The sequence below is a fragment of the Xenopus tropicalis genome, chromosome 1 (genome assembly GCF_000004195.4).
Source record: "Xenopus tropicalis strain Nigerian chromosome 1, UCB_Xtro_10.0, whole genome shotgun sequence".
NCBI classification, from domain to species: domain Eukaryota; kingdom Metazoa; phylum Chordata; class Amphibia; order Anura; family Pipidae; genus Xenopus; species Xenopus tropicalis.
In genome coordinates, this window is record NC_030677.2 from 100490740 (window position 1) to 100514405 (window position 23666).

The 23666-nt window shown below is 39.8% G+C and overlaps 1 protein-coding gene across 5 annotated transcripts in view; it reads right to left on the reverse strand.

Moving 5' to 3' along the window:
* Positions 1-21667, reverse strand: part of arid3a (AT-rich interaction domain 3A) — a 46767-nt gene extending 25100 nt beyond the window's left edge. Inside the window, exons 1-3 of one of the 5 annotated variants that reach the window (XM_012960732.3) lie at positions 21569-21667; positions 16745-17345; positions 13356-13608 (exon numbers count right to left, since the gene is read on the reverse strand). In XM_012960732.3, coding sequence (XP_012816186.1) covers positions 13356-13608; positions 16745-17106 — 615 coding nt within the window. In that variant the 5' untranslated portion in view covers positions 17107-17345; positions 21569-21667. 5 annotated transcript variants of the gene reach the window in all.
* Positions 21668-23666: the final 1999 nt, after the last annotated feature.

The window sequence follows — 23666 nt, forward strand, 5'->3', positions numbered from 1 at the left end:
TCAGGTTCAACTTAAACTGTCTCAAACTTTGGAGAAACTTTTTGGATCAACTCCCACTTTATGATTTTTACTTAAGAAGAAAACCTCTTACACGGTTCCTGAATATCTACAGAGCAGCACACAACATGGATCAGTAATGCTACTTGAAGTTTTATTACAGTGAAGTCCTTTGCAGCTCATGCACTTACTGCTAAGCATACTACCATTTTAAAAATGGCTGCTTTAGTTGTGAGCGCACGATTAAAAAAAAAAAAAAAAAAAAGACAAATACTGCTGTTGTCAGTTGTTTTATCATGTGCATAAATACACAATGTTACCATTAATTAAGCCACACATTAGCCCATGTATTAACATAAACATAAACAAAGTGATGCCAGTGTGTACACAATTCATAATCCTGCTAGATCTTGAGCACTGCTGATTGTATTGCTGTGTGGACATTCAGTATATTTATGGTTTTGAGGCCTGCAAATATAAAATAAATTCAGAAACCTAAATTCATGTGTTACCTGCAGGCTGCACAATTTGGATTGTAGTTATGTACGAGAAAGCAACACCAAGAGATTACACACTAAAAATCCATGCTTGGTAATGTGCAATAAGCCTAAAGAATACTTGAGACATAATTGTAGTTCATCCCCAAACTGCATAACCAGATCATCTTGTATGTTGACAAAAATGTTGATCTTGGCCCTATTTGGCCACCCATGTCTCCAAACTGGAACGATCATTGTCACAAGTGTGGTCTACTAGACCCGTTGGATGAGGACCACTTCAATATGCTACTCGTCAACCAATCCAATAGAAGATATTTAAATTAGATTTATAGTATGTTTCTATGCACAAGGGCATTTAGGTAAGAGGATGTCACATCAAATGACAATTTCACCTTAGATTACAATACATTAGTAATCCTATATTGAAGTCCCTTGGTACTACCCATTTAATCCCATAACATATTTTACACTGAAGAAAAAAAAAAAACACATCTGCAGGGAGAGCAGGGGTTGCTAAACTCTGGGGGAGCGAGCGCGCGGGGGGGGAGGTGACATACAGAACTTTAGGACACGCAGACCGGTGCGGGGAGCGGGGGTTTGTGGCAGAAGGGGGAGCATGGCAAACGCAAGTGTCAGGCAAACATATGAAGGGAGGGGTTTGTGAGCAGCTGCGGGGATGGGGGGGGGCTGGTTTGTGCTTTTCAGCAATAGCCCATACAGACATGCTGGACAAGATGGCCGCGCCGTTCACTGAAACAAGTATGTAGGTTCTAGTATGTATCTCTGTAAAACTTTCATTAGGCAAGCCAGAAATATAGCGTTTTTACACAGCAATAGCAGTACTATTTAATAGTGTGCTTAATAGATTTTGACTTTCCTTGTCCTTTAAGGCTTGCACCCTTGGGCACTGTCTGGTTCCACTGCCCCGTTGAAACTGCTCTGGCATTTAGATGGAAGCAAGTCAACATCACATGTATACTAGGTTGGAGTACCAAAAATGCGCACCTGGTGAGATATATGTATAAATTTTATAGGGACAATTGCGGACACATGGACAAATTAACAGATGTTTGTTTCACACTTAAGCTCTGTCAACCTGTAAACGGAACTCGAGCAAAAATATTTCTATTTGAGCTTTATTAAGATCTCAAGTTGTGATGGCACGAGTTTCTAGGGCACCAATTATAAACTGGCTCTTTTGCCTCCCAATTGGAAGACTAGACGGCAACTCCATTTCAGCACAAAAAATAAACAGTCACAGAGCCAACTGGAGAAACTTCATAGCTTAAACTGTATCTATTAGGGCAGGGGTACACAGGGAGATTAGTCACCCAGTGACAAAATGCCTTATGATGCCCAACGTCACCACAGGGTAAAACACCCTTAAGTATGAAGCCTAACATTTGATCTTGCCACCATTTTAGGATGGTCTTTAAAGCTATAGGGTCATTGTAATAAAAGTTGCACGGTTTGCAGCAGGTCTAGAAATACAGAGCAACCAATCAGTGCTTAATGACTGCCCGATAAAAAGCAAACAGATTAGTTGCTATGCATTATCAGACCTAGTGCAAATTTCTGATTCCTGAATTGTATACACCTTTCTTTAACACTGTCAGCATGTTGTAAATGGAGTATAACCCCCACTCAATGAAACTCATCTGGCCCCAGTATGCAAGGGTTATGCCCTCTTCCACGTGTTCTTTGTTAAAAGGGGAAGGCCAACAAAATCCTAAGACCACCATTCCCAAATAAGGATGTCATCAATTTGTCATGCCTCTTAATCGTCTGTTCCCTTTTATGCCCAGACGCTAGTTTGCATGTCTCTTTCACAAAGAACTTCACCCCCTGATGGACTTGCTACTTACAAACTAAAATACCAGCTGAAGAACAAAAACTAATCTGCTATGTTTTAGCAAAAGTAAACACTGATATTAGCATATAGTTAGGAAACAGCACTGGATGAATTTAAATCTACAGTAAGATTTAAGATATGAAAGCTTCCAAGGTCTTGAGTCATCACAATAAACTTCTGGTATTCTGATTCTGGAAAGTGAGGGTGGGGGTTGGACTAGGATCTGTTTATAGCAGGCGGATCACCCAAACCCACAGAGGAAGCATTGTTTTAGACCGGGGTTCGGAACTGCTGCACGCAATCTGGTGGCATGCAAATAAGCCAAAAAACAAAAACTAAAAATATTCTGCAAAGCAGGAAATTCAATAAGGGGTGGCAAACAGGAGAGAAAAAAAAAGCTTGCAGGACTTTAGCACTGCAGCATTTTTTTGTAATAAAACCCTGAAACCAATATCAATGCCATCAATGTCATACATTTTAATTTTAATAGAGCATAATCAACTTTGATTTATACAGAAAAATATCCAATATGCTGTAAAAGCAGAATGAGCAGGAAATTAGGAATTTGTTTAGTAGTATATAAATGAGCTGCTGCATGGCCTTTCAAAGGAGAAATGGCTCAGGTTACATAGCAGATAACAGATATGCTCTATAGAATACAATGGTGTTTTACAGAGCATAGTTACCTATTTTACCTGTACCATTTAGCCCTTTTTGTTACACAAAAGACAAAAAGGAGTGTGCTTTTGCAATATTAAATAAAAAGTTGCGGGACGTTTGTAACACATCTGACATTGATCCAACAGTGTCATGGAAAACTGTTAAAGGCATGTAAATTCTCTTATTTATACAAACTGACATGTTTGACAGTTTATCATCATATCAGTCCAGACCATTATGCAGCTTACAGGTCCCTATCACTAACGCAGATACTATGGGCCTTACTATAAGGTTTCAGTTGTATCCTATAGGTCCTTAACGTATGGCCTTAGAAGCAGGTCTATTTTCGCAAACTTGAGCAACTTGAAATTTCAGAGCATCATAAATCCTGACTAATTTATTTTATACCATCTTATATAGTTAGATGGTCTACATACCACATTTTAATGCACTAAAACAGAGGATCAATAGAGGCCTGCACAATACCAGCAATGCTAATCAGTTTGATGCACCACTCTTAACAATTCTATTTCCCTTACTAATGGACACATCTGCAGATCAATGAACACTTTTGAATACAACTAAAATCCTCACTGAGCCAGCCTACAAGAAAAACTCATTGGCAGTGCTTTGCTCTGCAAATGCTGAAACATTTGCAAAGCTCTGTACCAAGTGACCCATAAAAACCACTGCATAATCACAATTCCTTTTTCTTTACACTTTCAGCTTTTTTAAGTTGTACATTGGTCAAATTAAAATGATACTCTTGCTTTAATCTTCAAAATACACTTTGGCTGACACACACAAAACACAGTAAGCAGGGTATGCAAGGGTCTGTTAATATCAATTACAGCTATGAGAACTCTAGACAGTGAGTGCAGACACTGCGTGCCAAAGAAAGGAAGTGAAATAACTGAAAGCGGGTGCCAAGGGAGAAGTGAAAGAAGAGAATGAATGTCTAAAAGGGCAGCAAAAAATTATCAAAAATCATTAAAAAAAAATGGATAAAAATGTATATTTTATTTTTCCGCAAAATTCTCTGGTGTCCACTATGTGTGATATTAGCCTTTAAAGTGTATAGCCTCCGTAAAGAGCCGATAGGAACATTTGACTTAGTAAATACTTCAAGAAATGTATTTTATACACAGTATCTCCTATGCAAATGTCAGTACAACTGGCCTGCTGAAACTTGAAAGGCATCCATGGCTAAACAGCAGTGTATTTACATAAATTACATTAGGCTGTAGGCACAGCACTTTCCGGACAGTAGAAAAAACACAAATTTGCCTGCTGTGGCTGGCAGGCGTTTCTGGACAAAAAAAAAAAAAATTCAGGAGCACTGGCACTTTCCCATTCCCAGGAAACCTTTAACTGGCTGAGCAGCACATGTGCCACAGCACTTAAAGCTCCCAAAGCAAAAACACCATTTAAATTTTTTTTTTTGTGCAACAGATAGGAATATATGTGAAGCCCTTTTGTTATTTATGCGTTACTGGTCATTTAAAGAAACAGTAAAATAATTAAAATATAATGTACTGTTGCCCTGCACTGGTAAAAGTTGTGTGTTTGCTTTAGAAAGACTACTGTAGTTAATAGAAATAGCTGTTGTGTAGCCATGGGGGCAGCCATTTAAATTGAAAAAAGGAGAAAAGGCACAGGTTACATAAGATGATAACAGATAAACTGTGTAGAATACAATGGGAATCTATGCTACTTATCTGTTATCTGCTTAGTAACCTGTGCCTTTTCTCCTTTTTTCAATTTAAATGGCTGCCCCCATGGCTAAACAGCAGGGTATTTATATAAACTGTAGTAGTGTTTACGAAGCAAACACACAACTTTTACCAGTGCAGAGCAATAGTATATAATATATTGATTATTTTTATACACTTTCATTTTTTGGTGTTACTGTTCCTTTAAAAGGGGATGCTCCCTATATAAAAAAAATCTTTGATTATTAATTAGGGCAGGGCGGGTTTTGAATAAGATCTTTTTAGGCTAGGTCACAACACCTTATGTCTGCTAAAAATCATTTAAAAATGACATACATCAAATAGGACTGTTTTGCCAGCAATATGAATTTGTGCAGCATGGCTACCATCAAGCACAAGGTACTGTTTTATTACAGAGAAAATTGAAATGATTTAAAAAAAAAAAAAAAAAAAAAAAAAAAAATGTACTATACTTACCTTTTTAAGTAAATATAGTACAAGAGATTGTCGTCCTATAAATTTAGAACTTTCTTAATATATACCTGCTGAAGCATTCTACCACTATGCCAAAGGCCACTTTTTAATAAAGATTTGGGATTTACGTTAACTGAAAGCACAGTAAGACAGAACCTTAGCTTTTAGCACAAAGCACCTCTGAACAAGCTGCTCTGATCCACCCAAATACAGCTTGGAGCTGGCATGAATGAATCAGGTGTTACCTTCAGGGATGGTTAGGCGCATGCAGATATGAGATTATGGTTTATAAAACATGGCTCAGGCCCAAACCAGAGAAGGGAAACAGCCACTAGACAGACAGGCAAAATGCCAAACCATGATTCCTGGAGAGTACAAACATGCATTTGCAGAGTGAGAATACAACAGATAGACAATGCATGAACATTTATCTTACTGGAAGTATTGTTAATGCCTGATAAAATATCATGTTCAAACATTTGGGAACCCATTCTTAAATTACATAGCTTTACTGATATTCTAACTGAAGTGCAGCTTACACTACCTTAGTGGGAAAAGCTAAATGACATTCCTCATTCGTAAATAATTTCATGCACAACTATTACTTTTTTTTTTTTAATTTTTTTTATTTCATAACTTTAACAGATAAGAAAAAATAAAACGTGGTATGTCATGTGCAAAATGCAGACCTCTCTTAGTAACACCCCCTGTGGCACAAACCACAGCCTCTAAAGTTTAAAACCTACCCATCCCCCAACCCAACTGTCTTCCGTGGGTGCTTACCAATTAAAGCAGGAGCTGCCCAAAAGTCAACACGAGAATGCTTTTCCACTCCAAAATGCTTAACAACCAGAGCATTTGCCCTTCTTAACAGTTCCCATTGTGACAGACTTCTCAGAGCTATAGTATGTCCCATTACTGTAATATCCTGGAAGGGGTGGGATTTTTGCATATACTACACCCGCCATGACAACCTCCGCTGCTTATTACTTGGAAAATAAAGGGTGTATTATTGTTCAAGTTATTACTGCAGGTTATATTAAGACTAACTCTGTAGGTTACAAACAGTTGCTACACTAGGACTAAGGTTGGCCATACACTTACCGATAAAATCATTTTTTACAATTTACAGACCACATTCTGCCTCAGAATTATCGTCCCAATAATTTTTGTACCATGGCGATTGGTCATTTAGTCAATTGGGCAAGTTAGAAAATTTTGGTTGGCTTCCAATAAAATCTGTGCATGTATTGTGTATCTGATGATTTCCTTGGTAGACCTACAATGGAAGTCACTTTTGTACTATCGGTGCCTGCCCAGAGCCGGATTTCTTAACTGGGCGTCTGGTTAATCTGATATCCGAACATGTGTTGGTAGAAGACGTGTATGGCCAGATTTAGGAGCTACAGTTCACCTGAATAAAAATCCCAATGACTTCAACTACTGCATTTACCAGCTCACTTACTGATGCCTTTGATACATTCTTATTTAAAATAACTTTCACAGTTCCACCTGGAATTAAAGAGACAAAGAGACCCCACCCTTCCCAAGTTTAGGACACGCACAGTGGCACTGTACACACCTTACGTCTCTGCTACACAAAAGCCCAGACAGGGAGCGGGGCAGGTGCACCTAGCAGAAATCCTGCTTTAACACAGATGTTAATCTGCCTTGTTAGGAGAGAAGCTGGACAAAAATAATCTCCCTTGAGGAAAATATAAATTGCAAATTAAATATTTGCAATTTGCCACTACCTGACAAGTTTTATCCTAACCTCTTTATTTTTGGCACTTGTACTAATGATTTCATCTTTCCAGCTTGTGACCACTAATAGTGTTCAAAACCATTAGCAGAAAAGGCACACATAGTTAGTCACTATCCACTGCTAAATCACAAATGTGAACTGGGGGGGCCTTTATGTTTCGCAGTAGCTGCTCCTGTTGCTACTGCCTATTTTGGCTGTTAAAGGGTTGGTAGGTGTGGATAATGAAGTTACTCTTGACAAGCAGCATTCCTCTCCCAAGATTTCGGATTCCGTTCTGCTGTAGGGGAAAAAATACTTTTACAGTTGTGCTTCCAGACACAACCTTAAAAAATATGTACACAGAAAACTTCAAAGCCCCCAAAACAGGTGTTATAAGATTTCTGGCAAAAACCGAATATACGTCCACCAAAATAAAAGACAAGTTCTTTGAACTATGAAAATAACCACTGGCAAAAATGCATCAATTGGGTAATTGCATGAAGTTGCTTGAAAGAAAACTTTGCACTAATACCCAACTGAAATTTATTCCCAGCAGAGATTTTCATTGTTCCGGGTGCAAAGAATTTTTTGGACAATTTGTCACCACTATGGATGGTGCAGATTTCCCACAGAGAGTTTTGCATTTCTAAACGGACCTAAACAAATTTAATTTGGAACATATCTTCAGTTGCGTGAACTAGGGAAGGCAGGAGAGGCAATGATGAGGGTGTACTCTGCGCTATCTTGCCCCCGCAGCACACATCCCCGGCTTGGCCACCCTCTAGTGGCCAGACCCCCCTGCAAAAAAAATCTTCAGAGAGGCCGGCCACCAGCCTTAGTCTGTAGTTATGCCACTAATTATCTTCTTAAAAGGGAAAATGTATCCCTTTTTGTAGGAGTTTGTTCAGTTGGGCTTACATATCAGAACTCAAATATAAAAAAAGTTTGCCAAATTTTTAAATTAGGTTTTAAAAATGAACGGGGGAACAAAAAAAAGTCTACAACCATTAAGGGCAATGGCACGGGAAGATAAGTTGCCTGCAGTAAAATCCCACAGATGACCAATCGGCAATCAAGTGAAATACTGGTGGGAAGGCATACGCAGCACTTCACTTTCTGAAGTCGTCGAAAGATTCCTATGCCATTGCAGTAAAGTGTATGTCCACTAAAAGTGTTTTTTTTTTCTGTAATTCTAAGTAAACTTTCCAATATAAAAAAACAAAACAACAAAAAAAACGTATGTATGTTGTAATGATGTTAAAAGGCAGCATTGGCCTTGAGTATATTTGCTGCACTTTTGGTTCTGACTCCTGAAACAACGTACCATAAGAGTTGAGTAAAGACCTAGAAAAAAAATGCTGGCTACTGCTACACCGTTTCAAAAGGTCACAACCACAGAACAGAAAGGGATCAAGAGCTTTCAATAGAATTACATTAAGAAATAACTGTACATTTAACATTCAGTGGTTTTACAGTTTTTGGATTGAGATTGTGTCTTCATGCAGATGTATTTCTTCCACCTCAGCTTTAAGAGGCAGAATAAACGTTCTACTTTCCTACTTGTTGATTAAACTAATTACTATTAGTTTTATACAGCAGTCTCAGAGAACATGAGGATTTAGGTGGAAAACTGGTTACATTAATATATCCTTTCCAAATGTTTTTTCAGTTGCTCACAGTTTATTGTTAAAACATTTAGCGTTGCTTAGAAACAGGGTTAATTTTGCATACAGATTTACTTTAAAAAGAAATTATGAAAGCAGAGCATATTGTGCAATGAACATTTCCACTTATTTGCATTTATTCAAGAGAGGCAGCTGCCATTTTGCAACTAAATAGCATCACCAGTGGTCATTAAAAACAAACAAGCAAACAAATCCTGCATTGTAAAAAGACAAGGGTCAGGAAAGCCCCCTTACATAAAAATGCAAACATGCAGCAACAGGACATTTACAGGATAAGCTATACCTCCAAGCTTCCAAGGGTCAGTACAGAATACAATTTAACAAGATAAAAATTTATTTTACATTTCAGTGATGCCGACATCCTATAGGCAACATCACATTAAAAAATAAATAAATAGGATAAATTAGTACAGGTATAGAACCCATTATCCAGAATGCTCGGGACCAAGGGTATTCTGGATAAGGGGTCTTTCAGAAATTTGGATCTCCATACCTCAAGTCTACTAAAAAATCAAAACATTAAACCCAATAGGACTGTTTTGCATCCAATAAGGATTATTTATATCTTGGTTGTGATCAAGTACAAGATGCTGTTTTATTACTACAGAGAAAAAGGAAATCAGTTTAAAAATTCTGAAGTATTTGATTAAAATGGTGTCTATGGGAGACGGGCATTCTGTAATTCGGAATACATGTATTGCAGTCAATTTTGCCTGCAACTCTACTATAGAATACTGTTCTGCGTAGCATGCATTCCAACAGCCCACTGCTCTTCTCATGATAACTAAAATTATGCCACAAAGTCACTTGAATTACCACACTGGTTCAGTCCTGGGTGATGTCAGCAGCCAATAAGTTCGTAGTGAGTCAGAGGCGTGGACATCAGACAAAAAAAATTACAGCAGCTAAGGGCCATTCCAGCACAAAATAAAAATTGCCTGGTACAGGTTTAAAGTACAAAATCCTCATGATACTGTAGTTTGGTTGGGAAAAGATGAGGAAGAAGGGAAAGCAATCTATGGGACTACAAAAAACAGTGGTATAAACTTATGGCTCATCAGCTACATTGTACTGCAACTCTCAGACAGCTGACTGCATGTTTTGCAACTGGTGAAGAACTTCAGCCCTTGCATTACTGTCCAAGTGCCTAATATTAAACACAACAGGCAATTATATTTTTGTTAAAGGTAAAAACCCACTTTTAAATATTACACACAGACAAGCAAAGTGTAAGTTTACCCCTTTTTATACATAAATTCAAGCTCTGGTTTCCGGCAGTTTTGGGGAAGCAATTTACATCTTGTTTCTTAGAGACTGAAAAATTGAAGTGGGATTAGAAAAATGGTTTTCCTGCTTTGCCAGAACAAACAGCTTGTTTTTAACACTTTCCTCATCAGCAATGCAAAATCATAAATGGCAGGAAAGTTAGGGTGCTAGTACTACAGATCATACCATTTCCATATTACATTTAAATAAATGAGAAAATGCAATGCTAGACAACCTGCGGTTTCAGAGCAGCTGCTAGCAGGGAAGGACTTGCATAAGTTAAGCATATATACATATTGCAAAAACAGTATTGCATGGAAGCAGTTAGTATTTTAGCTTTAGAGCAGTTCCTTACCCTTTACTCCGTGGACACAAACTAAACCAGCGAGTTAGTTTACATTAGTTAAATAAGTCCTTTGGTATTTATTTGTGGCTCACATGCAACATTTAGCTGCATATATATATATATTATATATATATATATATATATATTTATATATATTTACACATACACACTATGGTTAGGTATCAAGAGGGACATATGCAGCAATGTAAAAATATAGCTTTTCCTTCTTTCCACCTTTTAATAATATGGCAGCAGCTTTATAGCCATATTTTCCCAAATCCCAATGCCTTGTATTTGTACCACCTGTCGCGAAAGGCTAACTTCTGATAAGGGCTGTGACAGACCGGGAGATTAGTCGCCGTGCGACAAATCTCCCTGAAATGCCATCCCACCATGGGAGCGGCAATTTGCCAAAATAGCTGAAGTTGCCTTGAGAGGAAACTTCGGCGATTTCGGCACCACGTATTCCATGCCACCGGCGATTTACATTCTCGGCATGTCTGTCCCAGCCCTAAAAGTATAAATCTCTTGTCTGGAAAACCCAGTATACAGAAATGGTCTCTGTAATTATAAAACAGTATCATGTGATTGACGGCTGCTCAAATCCATATTGGTGGCAACAAAAATCCTGTTGGGTTTATTTCATGTTTTCAGTAGATAATGTTTGTTTAGCAAAACATTACTGAAAAACCCCTTATCCAGCAAATCATAAGGTTCTAATTATGCTGGATAGCAAATCCCAAATAAAGGCTTATGCCCTAACAGATGGGGACACGGTCGTAAGTGGGCCACAAACTGCCCAAAAATAGCAGCCACTACACATCCACTGGAATTGCCTTATGTAAAACACTTGCAGAAAACACTTATTACATGCAGCAATCCCAGTTTATTGCATGTTACATGCTTTGATTCCAATGAATCTGGAGGGGCAGGTATTTTCAGGCATTTTGTCACTTGTGGGAAAGAAGATTTCCAGTGGGCGACAAAGCATCCTGTCATTGCCCTATAATTTCTATTAACTCAAATGTCTACTGAATAAATCACACTATATTTTGCCGCTTAAGGGCAAATGCGCCTGGTGCACTCTTAACTTCCAATTTGTGCCTGTATGTTACCCAACCACTTAGATTGTAAGCTCTACCGGGCAGGGACCTACTTCCTACTGTGTCTCATACCACATGGCACTTATTCCCTGTGCATTTATATATAATTATTGTATTTATTTATTATATCCCTTGTCCTCCCTGTGTAATTTTCTAAGATTGTACATCGCTGCGTACCCCTGTGGTGCTTTATAAATAAAGTTATACATACATATACAAAATATGTATAACCAAACATGTTATACAACTACATATTTGTAGTCAGTTCTGTTTATTAGCTTTGGCAAAAGTGATTTGTAATAGGCTACTTATAATGCTTTAATTGATACTAAGCACTCCATGAAGAAAAAAAAAAGCACACTTTTCAGCACAGCTTTCCACACTGTTGAATATTTCCCAAGCTTCAGGTCTCAGCATACACTTAACCCTCCTTTCATTGTGATCTCACCCAAAAGCAGTTCCTAAGGAACACATTTCATATATTTACACACAGAACAGAATGTTTACATCCATCCAACTCCCTGTCCTAGTGCCCCCTCTCCACCCTCAAAAGACACACCCTACCTCCTCCCGTTATGACCCCCTCCCCCACTACAGGAAGCGAGAAAAAAAGCCTACACAGAGACACATTATCAAGGGGAGGAGAAGGGAAGCCAAGTGATATAAACAAGTATCTAGTCACGCAATACCTGCTACTAGACAGACAAGCAAAATGGCAACATAGAGCAGCCTGTAACAGATACTGCAGTCTGAGGTAATGTAAACCCAATTCACAGCAGAATTTATCAAGTCAAACTTAAAACATAAACTCTGCTAAAGCATAAAAATGATATTCATAACATTGTGTGGTTACTACAGAACAAGATACATTACCTAATAAAAATAGCTTTACAGAAATAAGTAAATTTGAGCATACATTGCTTCTTAATATAAGAGCTCCAAGTAGGAGGGAGGGCTTTAATAACATTTTCTTTCAAAATCTGCCACAAAATACTGAATTTATACAATGGTGCCTGTATTAGCCAGTGAAATACTGAGACATTCCAGACATGCATTCGTTTATTTATACCTTGTTTTCTACACACAAACATACATACAGTTTGTACAGGTCAAAGGAATGTTTCGTTTCTTATAAACAGTAAGAATACAAACATAAAGAGCAGCTCCTTATCCTACCTCTAGCACAAATCCAGTTCCCCTCCCCTCCCATCTGGATTACATCTGCTCTCTTCCCCCAGGCTTCTGGCTCCCCTCATATCACATTTGTACTTAGTAAGACCTAACAACAAAGACCAGTCTATCCAGCACATTATGTCCTTTGGCATTCAAACACATTATCAACACACTGGATACGTATCCAGGGCTGGGCAAAATATACAAAAGATTTTATACAGTTAGCATATTTAAGAGACAGTGGGTACAAAAATAAAATAAACAGAAGCCTATATAGAAGGCAACTGTATTTCAGTAGTTTGTTTTATTAGACTAATCACTTCACCTACTGAATAATATTCTCCACATTAAAGGGTAAACAGGTATTTCATAAGGGAACACACAAGCAAGGCAAAGGACTAGGATGGTCAGACTGAGGGGGAGCAAAAAAATCCAAAAGCATGTATGTTGGGAAGGCTTTAAAAAAAAAAAAAAAAAAAAAAAAAAAAAAAAAACAACTACTAGGTAGCAAAATGGTAGCCAGTTGTACTAAGGGTTATAGAACATGGGTGCTTTTCAATAGTCTGAATTGAAATTCAGCCTCTTACTGATCTCAATGGGAAATGGGCATGTTCTGGCCCTGTCAGATATTTCCCATATAAGTCAATAGGAAAAAGGGGCAATTTCATATGCTTTTTAGCTTCATGAAAAGCAAACTTAACTTCTAAACAGACTAAACTTCACCAGATGCTAAAACAATCAGCCAACTTTTATCCAAATAAGTATAGTTCAATGCTGCCTAGTGCAATGTAGCCAGATCTCAAAACAAATCAGGGTCTGAGAGAGAAACTAGCAGGTACGTACCTGTTTAAATTGCTCCTCATATGTCCAGTCTCCATGATCTTGCAGTTGGGGGTGTCCTGTGTGAGGGAGCCCTGCACGCTCTGCTCCTACAGAACGCTGGGTTGGAAATGCCTGTGGATTAGGGTGCTTGGGGGGCAATGTCGACCCCTTGCCCACCCTGCCAGCCTCACTCACTCCCATCCCTTCCTCCATGTCCTCATAATCATCTTCCTCTCCTTCATCCTCAAAATCATCCTCATCCCATTTTCCCTTCCTAAAAAAAATGAAGCAGGATGTGAAGACCTATACACTATATCACTATAACTGCAATATTAGCATCAGGTGATACTTATATAAGAGTTATAAAGCAATATTTATGAAGTTTAATGCCACAAAATGCAACAATAAAATCTGCACAGAAGATGTTGATCTATAGGGAAACATTTGTAAAATTTGAGGACTTTTTCTCTTTGGATTTATCCAATATAGCTGCTGCTCCATGTACATAATCAATTTGTGATATCATCCAGATTTTTACTCCTACAAAATGTACCTGGTTACTGGCAAATACAACACCAGTCATTACAACCAAATGAGTAAAACAATTTGAAAAATCACAGTGCAAAGTCTCTGTTTAATCACAAGTTCTCACCAAAACCAACCACAAAAAAAAAAAAAAAAAAAAAGGGACTGGTATTACAGGCACTCACATATCAAAAGCAGATACACATGGCTTTTAAGCACTGCAGTTTCATAAGTAAACTACAACAGGAAATTAAAGTATCCTTTGCTTACACTAGCAACTTGGCACTGGCAGTGTGAATCAAGATGATGCCACTTCTCGCTACTTATCTGTTTGAGGTTTGTAACCGCTGACTGCCTGCCAATAAATGCCGGCCCACTGCCAGCTTCCAGGCGTGCACTGTAATACCAGTTCATACAAGGGACAAATTAAGCAATGGAGAAACCTATATCAACACTTAACTCTTTCAATATGCAGCAGGCCGCCAAGGAAACAGTCTATATACTGCAACTGTACATATGTACACACAGAACCAAGTAGTGTATATATAATTTTTTGCAAAAAGGAAGTGACAAAGAGGCACAATACTGACACATAACCAAATTATGACAGAATGTACTAGAACAGAAGACAAATCAGAGAGGTGTTACTGAGAAAGTGTATGGACAACTTTCACAATTAAACTGAAATAATTCCTGGTAACCAAATCAACCATGGGTGGCAAGTTCCACAACTGAAGGTCATTATTGTTTCCAGCTAGCTCAAAACAGTGAGATTAGCCCACCATGAAACACACGTGCTGCACAATGCAGCCTGTGGCAGAGAATTATCTAGGTCAGTGATATAATATTGTGGCCCTTTAGCTGTGAACTCCAGTATCTGCTTTTCAGTTTCATGAGGCAAGCAGCTTTAGTTTAGAGAAATTGTAATCATGAAACTTTGACACCACCATTTAACAACTTCAGAGCTTCCAACCAGGATCTAACCACTCAATATACAGTACACAAACCTTACAGTATGTAATATATAGAACACTGGTGGGAAGGGAGCAGTGGGCGTTTTACCTATTTTGTAAAGAGATCTCTAAATGCCATTAATTGGTTAAAGGAGATGAACATGTTGAATCACAGGAGGCGCCAAGGTGTTAGGCTAGGACACCAGAATATGGCAGAGCTTGCACAAAAAGTACATCTGGCCGTTGCAAGAAGAATTTGAATAGTGCCAGCCCAGGGTAGGAAGTAAATGACTAGAATCAGTGGGGGTGCCGAATACTCCCACTCTACCTTTCTTTCTGTCATGGGGAAATAAGTTTTTTTTCAAAACACATCAGTTAATAGAGTTTTTCCAGAATCAAAATCAGTTTTCAAAATATATATATTTTTTAATATTTAATTTTGAAATTTCACATGGGGCTAGCCATATTTTTCATTTCCCAGGTTTCTGAAAGCTCAGACTCAGGCACAATGCACTAAGATGGCTGCCTACTCACCAATATTACAACTAAAAAATAATAAATTTGTTGGTTCAAGAAAAAAAAGTTTAAATGGTGGAGTGAATTATTTGCTATGTAGTGTAATTTAAAAATAAAGTACACTATAAAAATCATGACAGTATCCCTTTGAAGTTTTAATTTAACAGGACTGTTTTATCTAGTTTGCTTTCCAAGGGCAGTATAACCCCTTTGTTCACCAAACAGGGTTTGTGCGAAACATACTTTGTCTTGTTTTAATCACAAAAATGCTATAGTTATTTTTCTTAAGCTTAGCAGGCAAACAGGGAACCTGAAGCTGCTCCACATTTAGATTACCAGTGCACACATAATGCCCTATGGGGATGAACTTGTCTGTGCACTGGTAATCTATTTCTCTACCTTGCAATTCCCCCTTTGCTCTGTTAAACTCCAAAACACAAAAGTCATGTTCAGCACAGGCCCTATTTATTGAACTTGTTAGGCAAAAGATATATTGCCCCATTAAAATCTAGTTACTTGTAATAGAATAAACACAGCTCTGTCATACCTAGCTAACATGTATTTTCTACTAAATAATATACACAGGGACAGAAGTTCCCATATCGTTTTGAAGAAGGTATTTGTCTTCACTGTAATCCCTCTTTGTGCAGACTGGGGCTGGGCTGTTGATTTTCTTATATTTATATATTTTACCTATTTAAAAGGACACCTATCACCCCTATATTGTTATCCCCACCAGAGGTGTGGACTAATATATCCCCACTCCCGTTGGGGGAAATAGAATTGTAAAAAAAGCAAAAAAAAAAACCCATTCTCCCTGCCAGTGCTGGGCTACCAGCACCAGGAGGGAGCTCCTGGTGCGGGCAGCAATGTTGGTTGGCGTGCATGTGCACAATAAGCGATCTCCCCGCATATACTATGCGCCTGTGCCTGATATAGGAGCAGTGAATGTAAATCACCTCCTACGTCACACATGTGCAGAATAAGCAAGTTGCGGCACTCGCTCATTATGCATGTGCCCTAACATGGATGCCCGCACCGGGGGCTCCCTCTCGGTGCAGGTAGTCCAGGAGCTATCTGGAATGTGGGCTCTATTAGCCCACACCTCTGGCGGGGGAAACAATATAGGGGCGATAGGTGCCCTTTATGCAGAATTTTAATGTTGCATATAGTTTTTCCTTTATCACCAGCAGTCTAAAGGTCAGTAACTTATTGAGGGTGTACCTGATCCCTAAACAAATGGGAGGGCAATGACCCAACAGAGCTAGAAGGACAAATAATTCAGGTAAACAGTATCACGCAATGCACACAAACGTGCAAAGCCACACACATGCAAAGCCCTAAAGACTCTTCACACAACAGAAGCAATGTCAAGAAAATCTCTTCTCCAAGAAAAAAAAAAAATATAAAACTCACAGATCCTCCTCCTCTGATCCCATATCCGGGTACCGTTCACTTTCCCCATCCCTCTCTTTTTCATCCTCCTCATCAGATGCCATGCTTTCCCCATCTTCCTCTTCTTCATCAGAAGCAGCTGGACTAGGCTGTTGGCTGAGTCCAGCAGCAGCTGCCCTCATGGCAGCCAGGGCTGCTGCCTGTGCCCGCTGGATTTTTAAGGCCTCTGGCTCTGCTTCCTCACTTCCATTGCCAGGGTAGCCTACTGATGGTGGTGTGCGGCCTTCAGAGGAGTCCTGCTGAAGCTGCCTGGCTTCCAGCTCCTGCTGCAACCGTGCCCGCTGCTGCCGCTGGAGGGTCTCCATCACCGCTTGCAGCTTCATGGCGCGGTGGGGCAGGCGAGCGGGGACACGTGCTGGCTCCTCCACCTTCTGAGACGTTAAAGGACACTCTGGCAGAGATCTTTGGATTTTGGGAGGGAAGTCACAAGATATTGGGGGTTTCAGCTTAACAAAGTCAGGTTTTTCCACATGGCACAGGCTCCACACTTCAAGATACTTCTTGTGCGTTGTCTAGTGTGTTGGATGACTTAGGAAAACACCATGTGACTTCAAGCTGAACCCTAAGGGGAGGGAGGGGGAAAAAAAAAAAATCACTGAAAGTGCAGTCAATAAAATTAAAATACAGAGCTTCCTGGGCCATATACTTGCACCATCTGTCAGTCAAATACATACACAAAAGGGTAGTGGTTCCTGTGGGGGATGCCTTACGGCAGGCTCAGAGTCTTGGGGGGGGGGGGGCGAGTTTCAGCTTGAAGGCCAGTTAGAAACTTATGTGGCCAAAATTCTGACCTAAATGCTCCTGGAAATCTATCTTAAAAGTTAAGATCTTGGGTGAGCATAAATGAGTTCTAAAGATATCAACCTTTTGGCTAATAAATTACTGTTTACATATGTGTGCATTCTTTTTATTAATAGGGACAAGCAAATGTTGGGCCTAAACAGAATTTGAGTGAAAACCGCAAAAATTGATAAATAGATGGGTATGGATTTGGCACAGCCAGTTCAAGACTGAGAGGTGCTAAAAGAGAAAATTAAACAGACTAGAAAATTTGAAAAGGTTAACTGATTAACAGCATAGGCCAACATTTTTACGTGTGACCGTAATGCTATATTTGCAATATACATATGTGCCTGTCAATTGTACTTCTTCAGTTTTTTTTTTTGTTTTGTTTTTTTAAATCTTACCATTTGCTCTGATAAAATGTACAGCTTTCATTAACACATACTATATACACACACACAAAGTTAATACTATATTTATATAGGCATAGAGGCATATTTATAAGGGTATTTACAAAATATATATTGGCATATTTATAAAAGGTATGTAAAAAATATGCCACATTTAAAAAGTTCTGCTGTCTAAGTGTAAATTAGCATGAAAACCATTCATTACAATTACAGAGAGTCTACGACACTTATAAAAGGCTTTTTAATTTTTTTTTTTTTTTTTTAAACTTCCAATTAACTCTTAAAATTACATCATTATTCCACACTACTCTACACATGGTGAAAAGAATTTCTGCTATGGAAAGTGATGTAAAACAATTTGGCACTCAATGCTGCTTTTTACGAAACATTTTTCTCTTTCACTTAGCTACGCATACACATAGAATCATAACACAGCCTTCTGAACACACGTGACTTTACACAGCGTTCTGTCTCGCTGAAGTGTTGATGCTTGGTGTACATCCGTTTTAAGCATACTTAAAAATGCCCCTTTGTACACAACGTACACACACTTTGAAAAAAAAAAAAAAAAAAAAATTCACTCACTACATTCACTGTGGCATACTAAGCCACTGTTTGGGTTGTACACTTAAAATGTATTTTTCTGAAGGTTACATTTTATAGCCCTTATGGTGCTCAATGGAAACCATTCACCTAAACAGGAGGAAAGACAGCAAATGTGCCAGTGCATTTCCTGCCCTAAGAGGAAGGACATACATCACTGGGGACAGCTTAATAGGATGATTCACTCATAACCTTTTCACTGCCTATCCACACTGCAATAAGCAACTCCAATGGCCACAGACAAGTAGAACTTTCTATATATTTAGCACTTTACTTCTGCCAGTGGATATATTACACTGCTTTGCACCATGCTGCAATTAGCACTCATTACAAGCTAGTAAAGTATTTTAACAATTGTAAGCCACTACAGAGAAAATACCAAAGGCCAAGAGTTACAGTCCAGAAACCCTGTCCCACAGAACATGTACCAACCCCCTTCCCTATGAACCCCTAGAAACCCAAAGTCCCTTCACTGACCGAAGAAGAAGATCCGGACGCTGGGTGTGTAAAGAGGAGAGAGATCACACACTGGGTGTGCAGAGATTAAACAAATACACCAACTGCAGGCTGGGTGGGAGGCCTGGGGGGGAATTAATGGAGGGAGGGGCAGTGCCTCCCCTCCCCCCCACAGACATTAGCTCTTAATTATCTAAGCAGATAGGCAGGATTAACCCACGGCCTGCTGAAATATTCAACATGACACTGCGGTGAAACAAGACTATAATTGTGAATCCCACACTGGAAAAGGACTCAGCAACTGCAGAAAAATACATATTAACAGGTAAAATGCAAGTCAACATCAACACACAGCTAAATACAGGAACTGAAAGGCATTATTAGCCATTATGTGTGTACTATCCAACCATTAACTTATTCACAGGTTGCTCATGCCAAATGCAACAATGTCACAACTGTTTATATCAATTCTAAATTTAAACTACTTCCTACCTTGATATTAGAGCCTTTAAGAAATCTTTAAACAGCAAATCCCTGACCCAACTGGGAATTCTAATGACTGCTCAGACCTCCTCCACAGTGAGTGCATAGCTTCAGAAAAGTTGCATACGACCTGCCAGATCTATTTACAGTTCATTAAGGTTTCCTGGTTACTCAGCTGCACACTGAACATGGTCTGACACTGAATTAGTTAATACAGCAGCTGTAGGGCCCCTCCACCCCCTAGCTCCTGGAGGCTTCCTGGGAGGAGGAAAACATGAAGGGGGAGAGGGGACACTCCCCAAAGTGTGTCTGTACATAGGGTCAATGCTCCTGTGCTCCACAATGGGAGGTTTGTGTTAGACACGAGACTCCATATCAATGCAAGGCATTAGTAACACAGGGATAAACACGCGGCACATTAATGCATGGCAGTGGGCCTGCAACGCTAAACAGGGAGATGTGCAGCATTAATGTTTTGCAAATAAAGCTTTCCTTGTAAATAAACTTAAAATGAGCAATTAACACATAGGGCAATTTTAGACTACAGATGACTTGGTATGGTAGGAAACTTTTAACTACAAAAGCTGCTTAGAGTAAATTGCTACTTTTGCTCTAATGCTTCCACCAACACAGTAAAGATAATTCAAATCCACCACCAGCCCGAGTTTGAGAAGCATGAAATGGCTATCTTTACATAATTGGATGGGCAAGTGGACTGGTTTGCAGCTCACACAGTGGTCTGGTGGGTTAGCTATAGGGCAGGGGCATAACTACAGAGAAAGACCTTGCCCAGGAGTGTAGCGGGCCAAATAATAAAAAAGATAATATATCTTGGTAGAATTTGTCAACTTTGAAATGGTTTTGGGCCCTAAATTGAATTTGTTATGGCGCCCATCAATATCGTTATGCCACGGTTAGAGGAAGAATAGTTACGCCACTGTTACAGAGGAAGAATAGTTACGCCACTGTTACAGAGGAAGAAGATCCTCTAACTATTGTGGGGCCTCAGTAGGTTTAGAGAGCCCAGTGCAGCACAAACTGTTAAGCTGTTTTAGTACATGTTTAGGAAAAAAGGCTTATACCCAAAGGTTAGGAGCATTAAAATGAAATGTTGCTAGGGCCTGGGAGGCCCAGTAAGTTATCATGTCCCTGAGTGCCCTACATGAAATAAGCATAGAGTAATGTGCGAGTATGTCCATACAAATACACTGATCTCAATTACTGTTATGTATTGGCGAGTACTAAGCGTTTAAATGTACGGCCCGAGCACAGGTGCACTTGGGCCGAGTTGCAGCAAATATAAAGGTTATATTGGCAGCCATGGGGGGGGGCGGACGGTAACAGATACTGTTGCGCCTTGTACTCAGGGCTCCGAGTTCAAAGTACAACATATTCTAAACCATGTGCCCACTTCGGTGACCTTTTTTTTTATAGTAGTAAGACGTATACGCTTCTGCCCCATAGTGCGAGTGGGACATCGACTTGGCACCCAACATGGTGGTGCAGCCAAAAACTCACGTGTCGCAGGAGCAAACAAAACTCACACTAACAGGTGACTGGCGCACACTACGGGCTCAGAATAGCGCTGGTCTCTTACTACCTAACACCAACCAACCTTCCACACCTCTTACAATTGCCCTCATCACAAAACCTGCCCTCACCCCTAGGCATGAAACGCTTATTGATCTTTAATATTGCCAACACTCTCCACCCCGTATAATGTGCGCTACTAATCCGTTAGCCACACAGCCCACGTGCGGCCCACCAGCTGTAATCGAACTACAACACTCCCCCATCCCGACAGCCAGGGGTTGGTCAAACCTGCCAAGTCTTTTGCGATTTTCAATACGCTAGCGTTCCTGAACCTAGCATTCACTCTTCTAACCATCACAGTTTCCATCCCACTCTCTCAGTGTATTTCGTTCGCTATGCACACATGCAAACCCACCCAACTTCCCCCTCTCTTACCCTTACTGCCTCCGCTGTTTTCTCTTCGAGGAGAAACTTGGGATCTAATCGGGAAGGTGGGGCCACAACCAGATGGGCTTACCTGATTGGACGCTGGCCAGGGAGAATCTGTAAACTGCCATGCTCAAAACCCTAGTAAGCCAGCAAATTAGTTACCCCAGCTAAACAAGGGATAGTGTGACAATCTCCAAACGTCAGTGAGCAAGGGATCGTCTGCAAAGTACAGTATTGCCTATTTATGGAAGATACCACAGCCTTTAAAAGGGAGAGTCAGCAAACTAGCAGCCCGCGCCCTCACTCACATACGTAGTCTGTAAAGTACTAATTTTGGAACGCTGGACAGGCTTGTTTGTAATCTAAATAGTACGAGGGAACGGCTACAAAATACGACGCCGTAAGAGGAAGGGGATATCAAAAAGAAAGGCAGCATATTAATCCAAGTCTTCATGCCCCCCAGCGAGAACCTTATGGCTATACATTGTGCAGGGCTGAGCAGAAAGCTGTGTAATCATGCGGTAGTCATAGCTTAGTACTGTAATAAAATAGCGTGTATGTCGTCATATTAACTCTAACAACCCCAGGAAAATCATTGTTTTAGGAATCGAATTGTCCCAGTTATTTTGTTTCTATACCAACAAGCAACACTAGCAATCTCATGTCACTCATCAAGTAAAGTGCGCAAAGGTGTCAACTATACCAGTGTTCTATTCAGGACTGGCTACCATGGTGCCCCTTTACTAAAGTACTGCTCCTGGTGTTTTTGCCCCATAATGCACCTGGCTCTATCATGTGCCACTTTCGAGACCACACAGTACTATGCCTCTCTTTCCTATAACTGTCATCTCAGTATACAGTAGGGAGGCATGTGAACAGGGTATGGATTTTTGCTGGCAGGCCCTTACCATGAATGTCATGTAGGACAGGGCTTAGGGCAATTCACAGAGAACAAATGTAGTAATCACTTGGGTGGGTAATAGTTGTTTGGCATTCCCCAGTGACACTAATCACTAAGCCACCACAGGCCACTGTAACCGTGGCACCTTGCACCAGATTTGCAATACCTAACAAGGTGCAGAGTGTAGTAGCACTATCTGGTTAGAGGCATAAGTGCTAAGTGTATAATCTCTGAGGATCTAATTTGCCAATATAGGCGGTAAACCGCGTTAGTGCTGTTGCCTATGGCAACCAATAAGCACCTTGTTTTGAGCAGTCTACTGTAAGAAGGGCCCTGATTCTACTAGCTTCTGTTCAGTGTATGCGCTAACTGATGTAAAATGTGGATTTCAAACAGAACATGCAAGTTTGTGTTTTCTGGCCACAATCAGTACCTTGTGTACAGGGCCAGCACATAGAAGAGAGACTGGCTGATTCAGTTTTCTCTAGTGGTGTAAAAACACAGTTTGTGACATGGTCCTTAGAAATTAAAGCAAATGCCTGGTTGCAGTTTAATGTAATGTAGCTGTGTGGTTGGTAAGGATAAAGTATGTCAACTTCAGTAGACTGTATGTAAACACTCTGCCATGGCCTTAGAACTTAATGGGGACTCTGAGGTGAGGCATTACGCGCTGTTATTTTATCTGTTTGTCTGCAGTGTAAATTAACATGGTGTGATGGATTTGAATAGCAGTTCTTTATTCAGGACCAAAAATCTATTCTGCCTTCTGTTTTGTGTGTATGAAACCACTGGCCAGCCTTGAATTGACACAGTTGCTCTTCCTATTTTGGTCAATTGATCTATGCAATTTACTTATTCAAGCATTCACACTAGATGGCTCAACCTGTGATGGCAACTAACACTATACAGAATTAACCTATGTTGTCAAGCTTTGTTCCGTCAAATCAGTACTACACGTTTTAGGATATGATACTCACCCATCCCCAGTTAAAGGGAAACTAAAATGTAACACCAAGCCACTTTTTAGTATTCATTAGTTTTCAATGATTTTTCAGTGATTTTAGATTTTTTAAATGCCATTACTATTGAAAGAAAAAATTGTCTTTTGCAATTCTATCCACTACATGTCTGAATAAAGCAGCAATATAGTAGAAGCCCGCTGGCCTCCAGTCAAAACTTTACCACAATGCTGCTTACACTGATTCTTCCAAGCCAGGGTCGGACTGGGAGTGCAGGGCCCACTGGGGCTGCAGCCCCAGGGGCCCTGCAAGTGCCCCCACCGGCC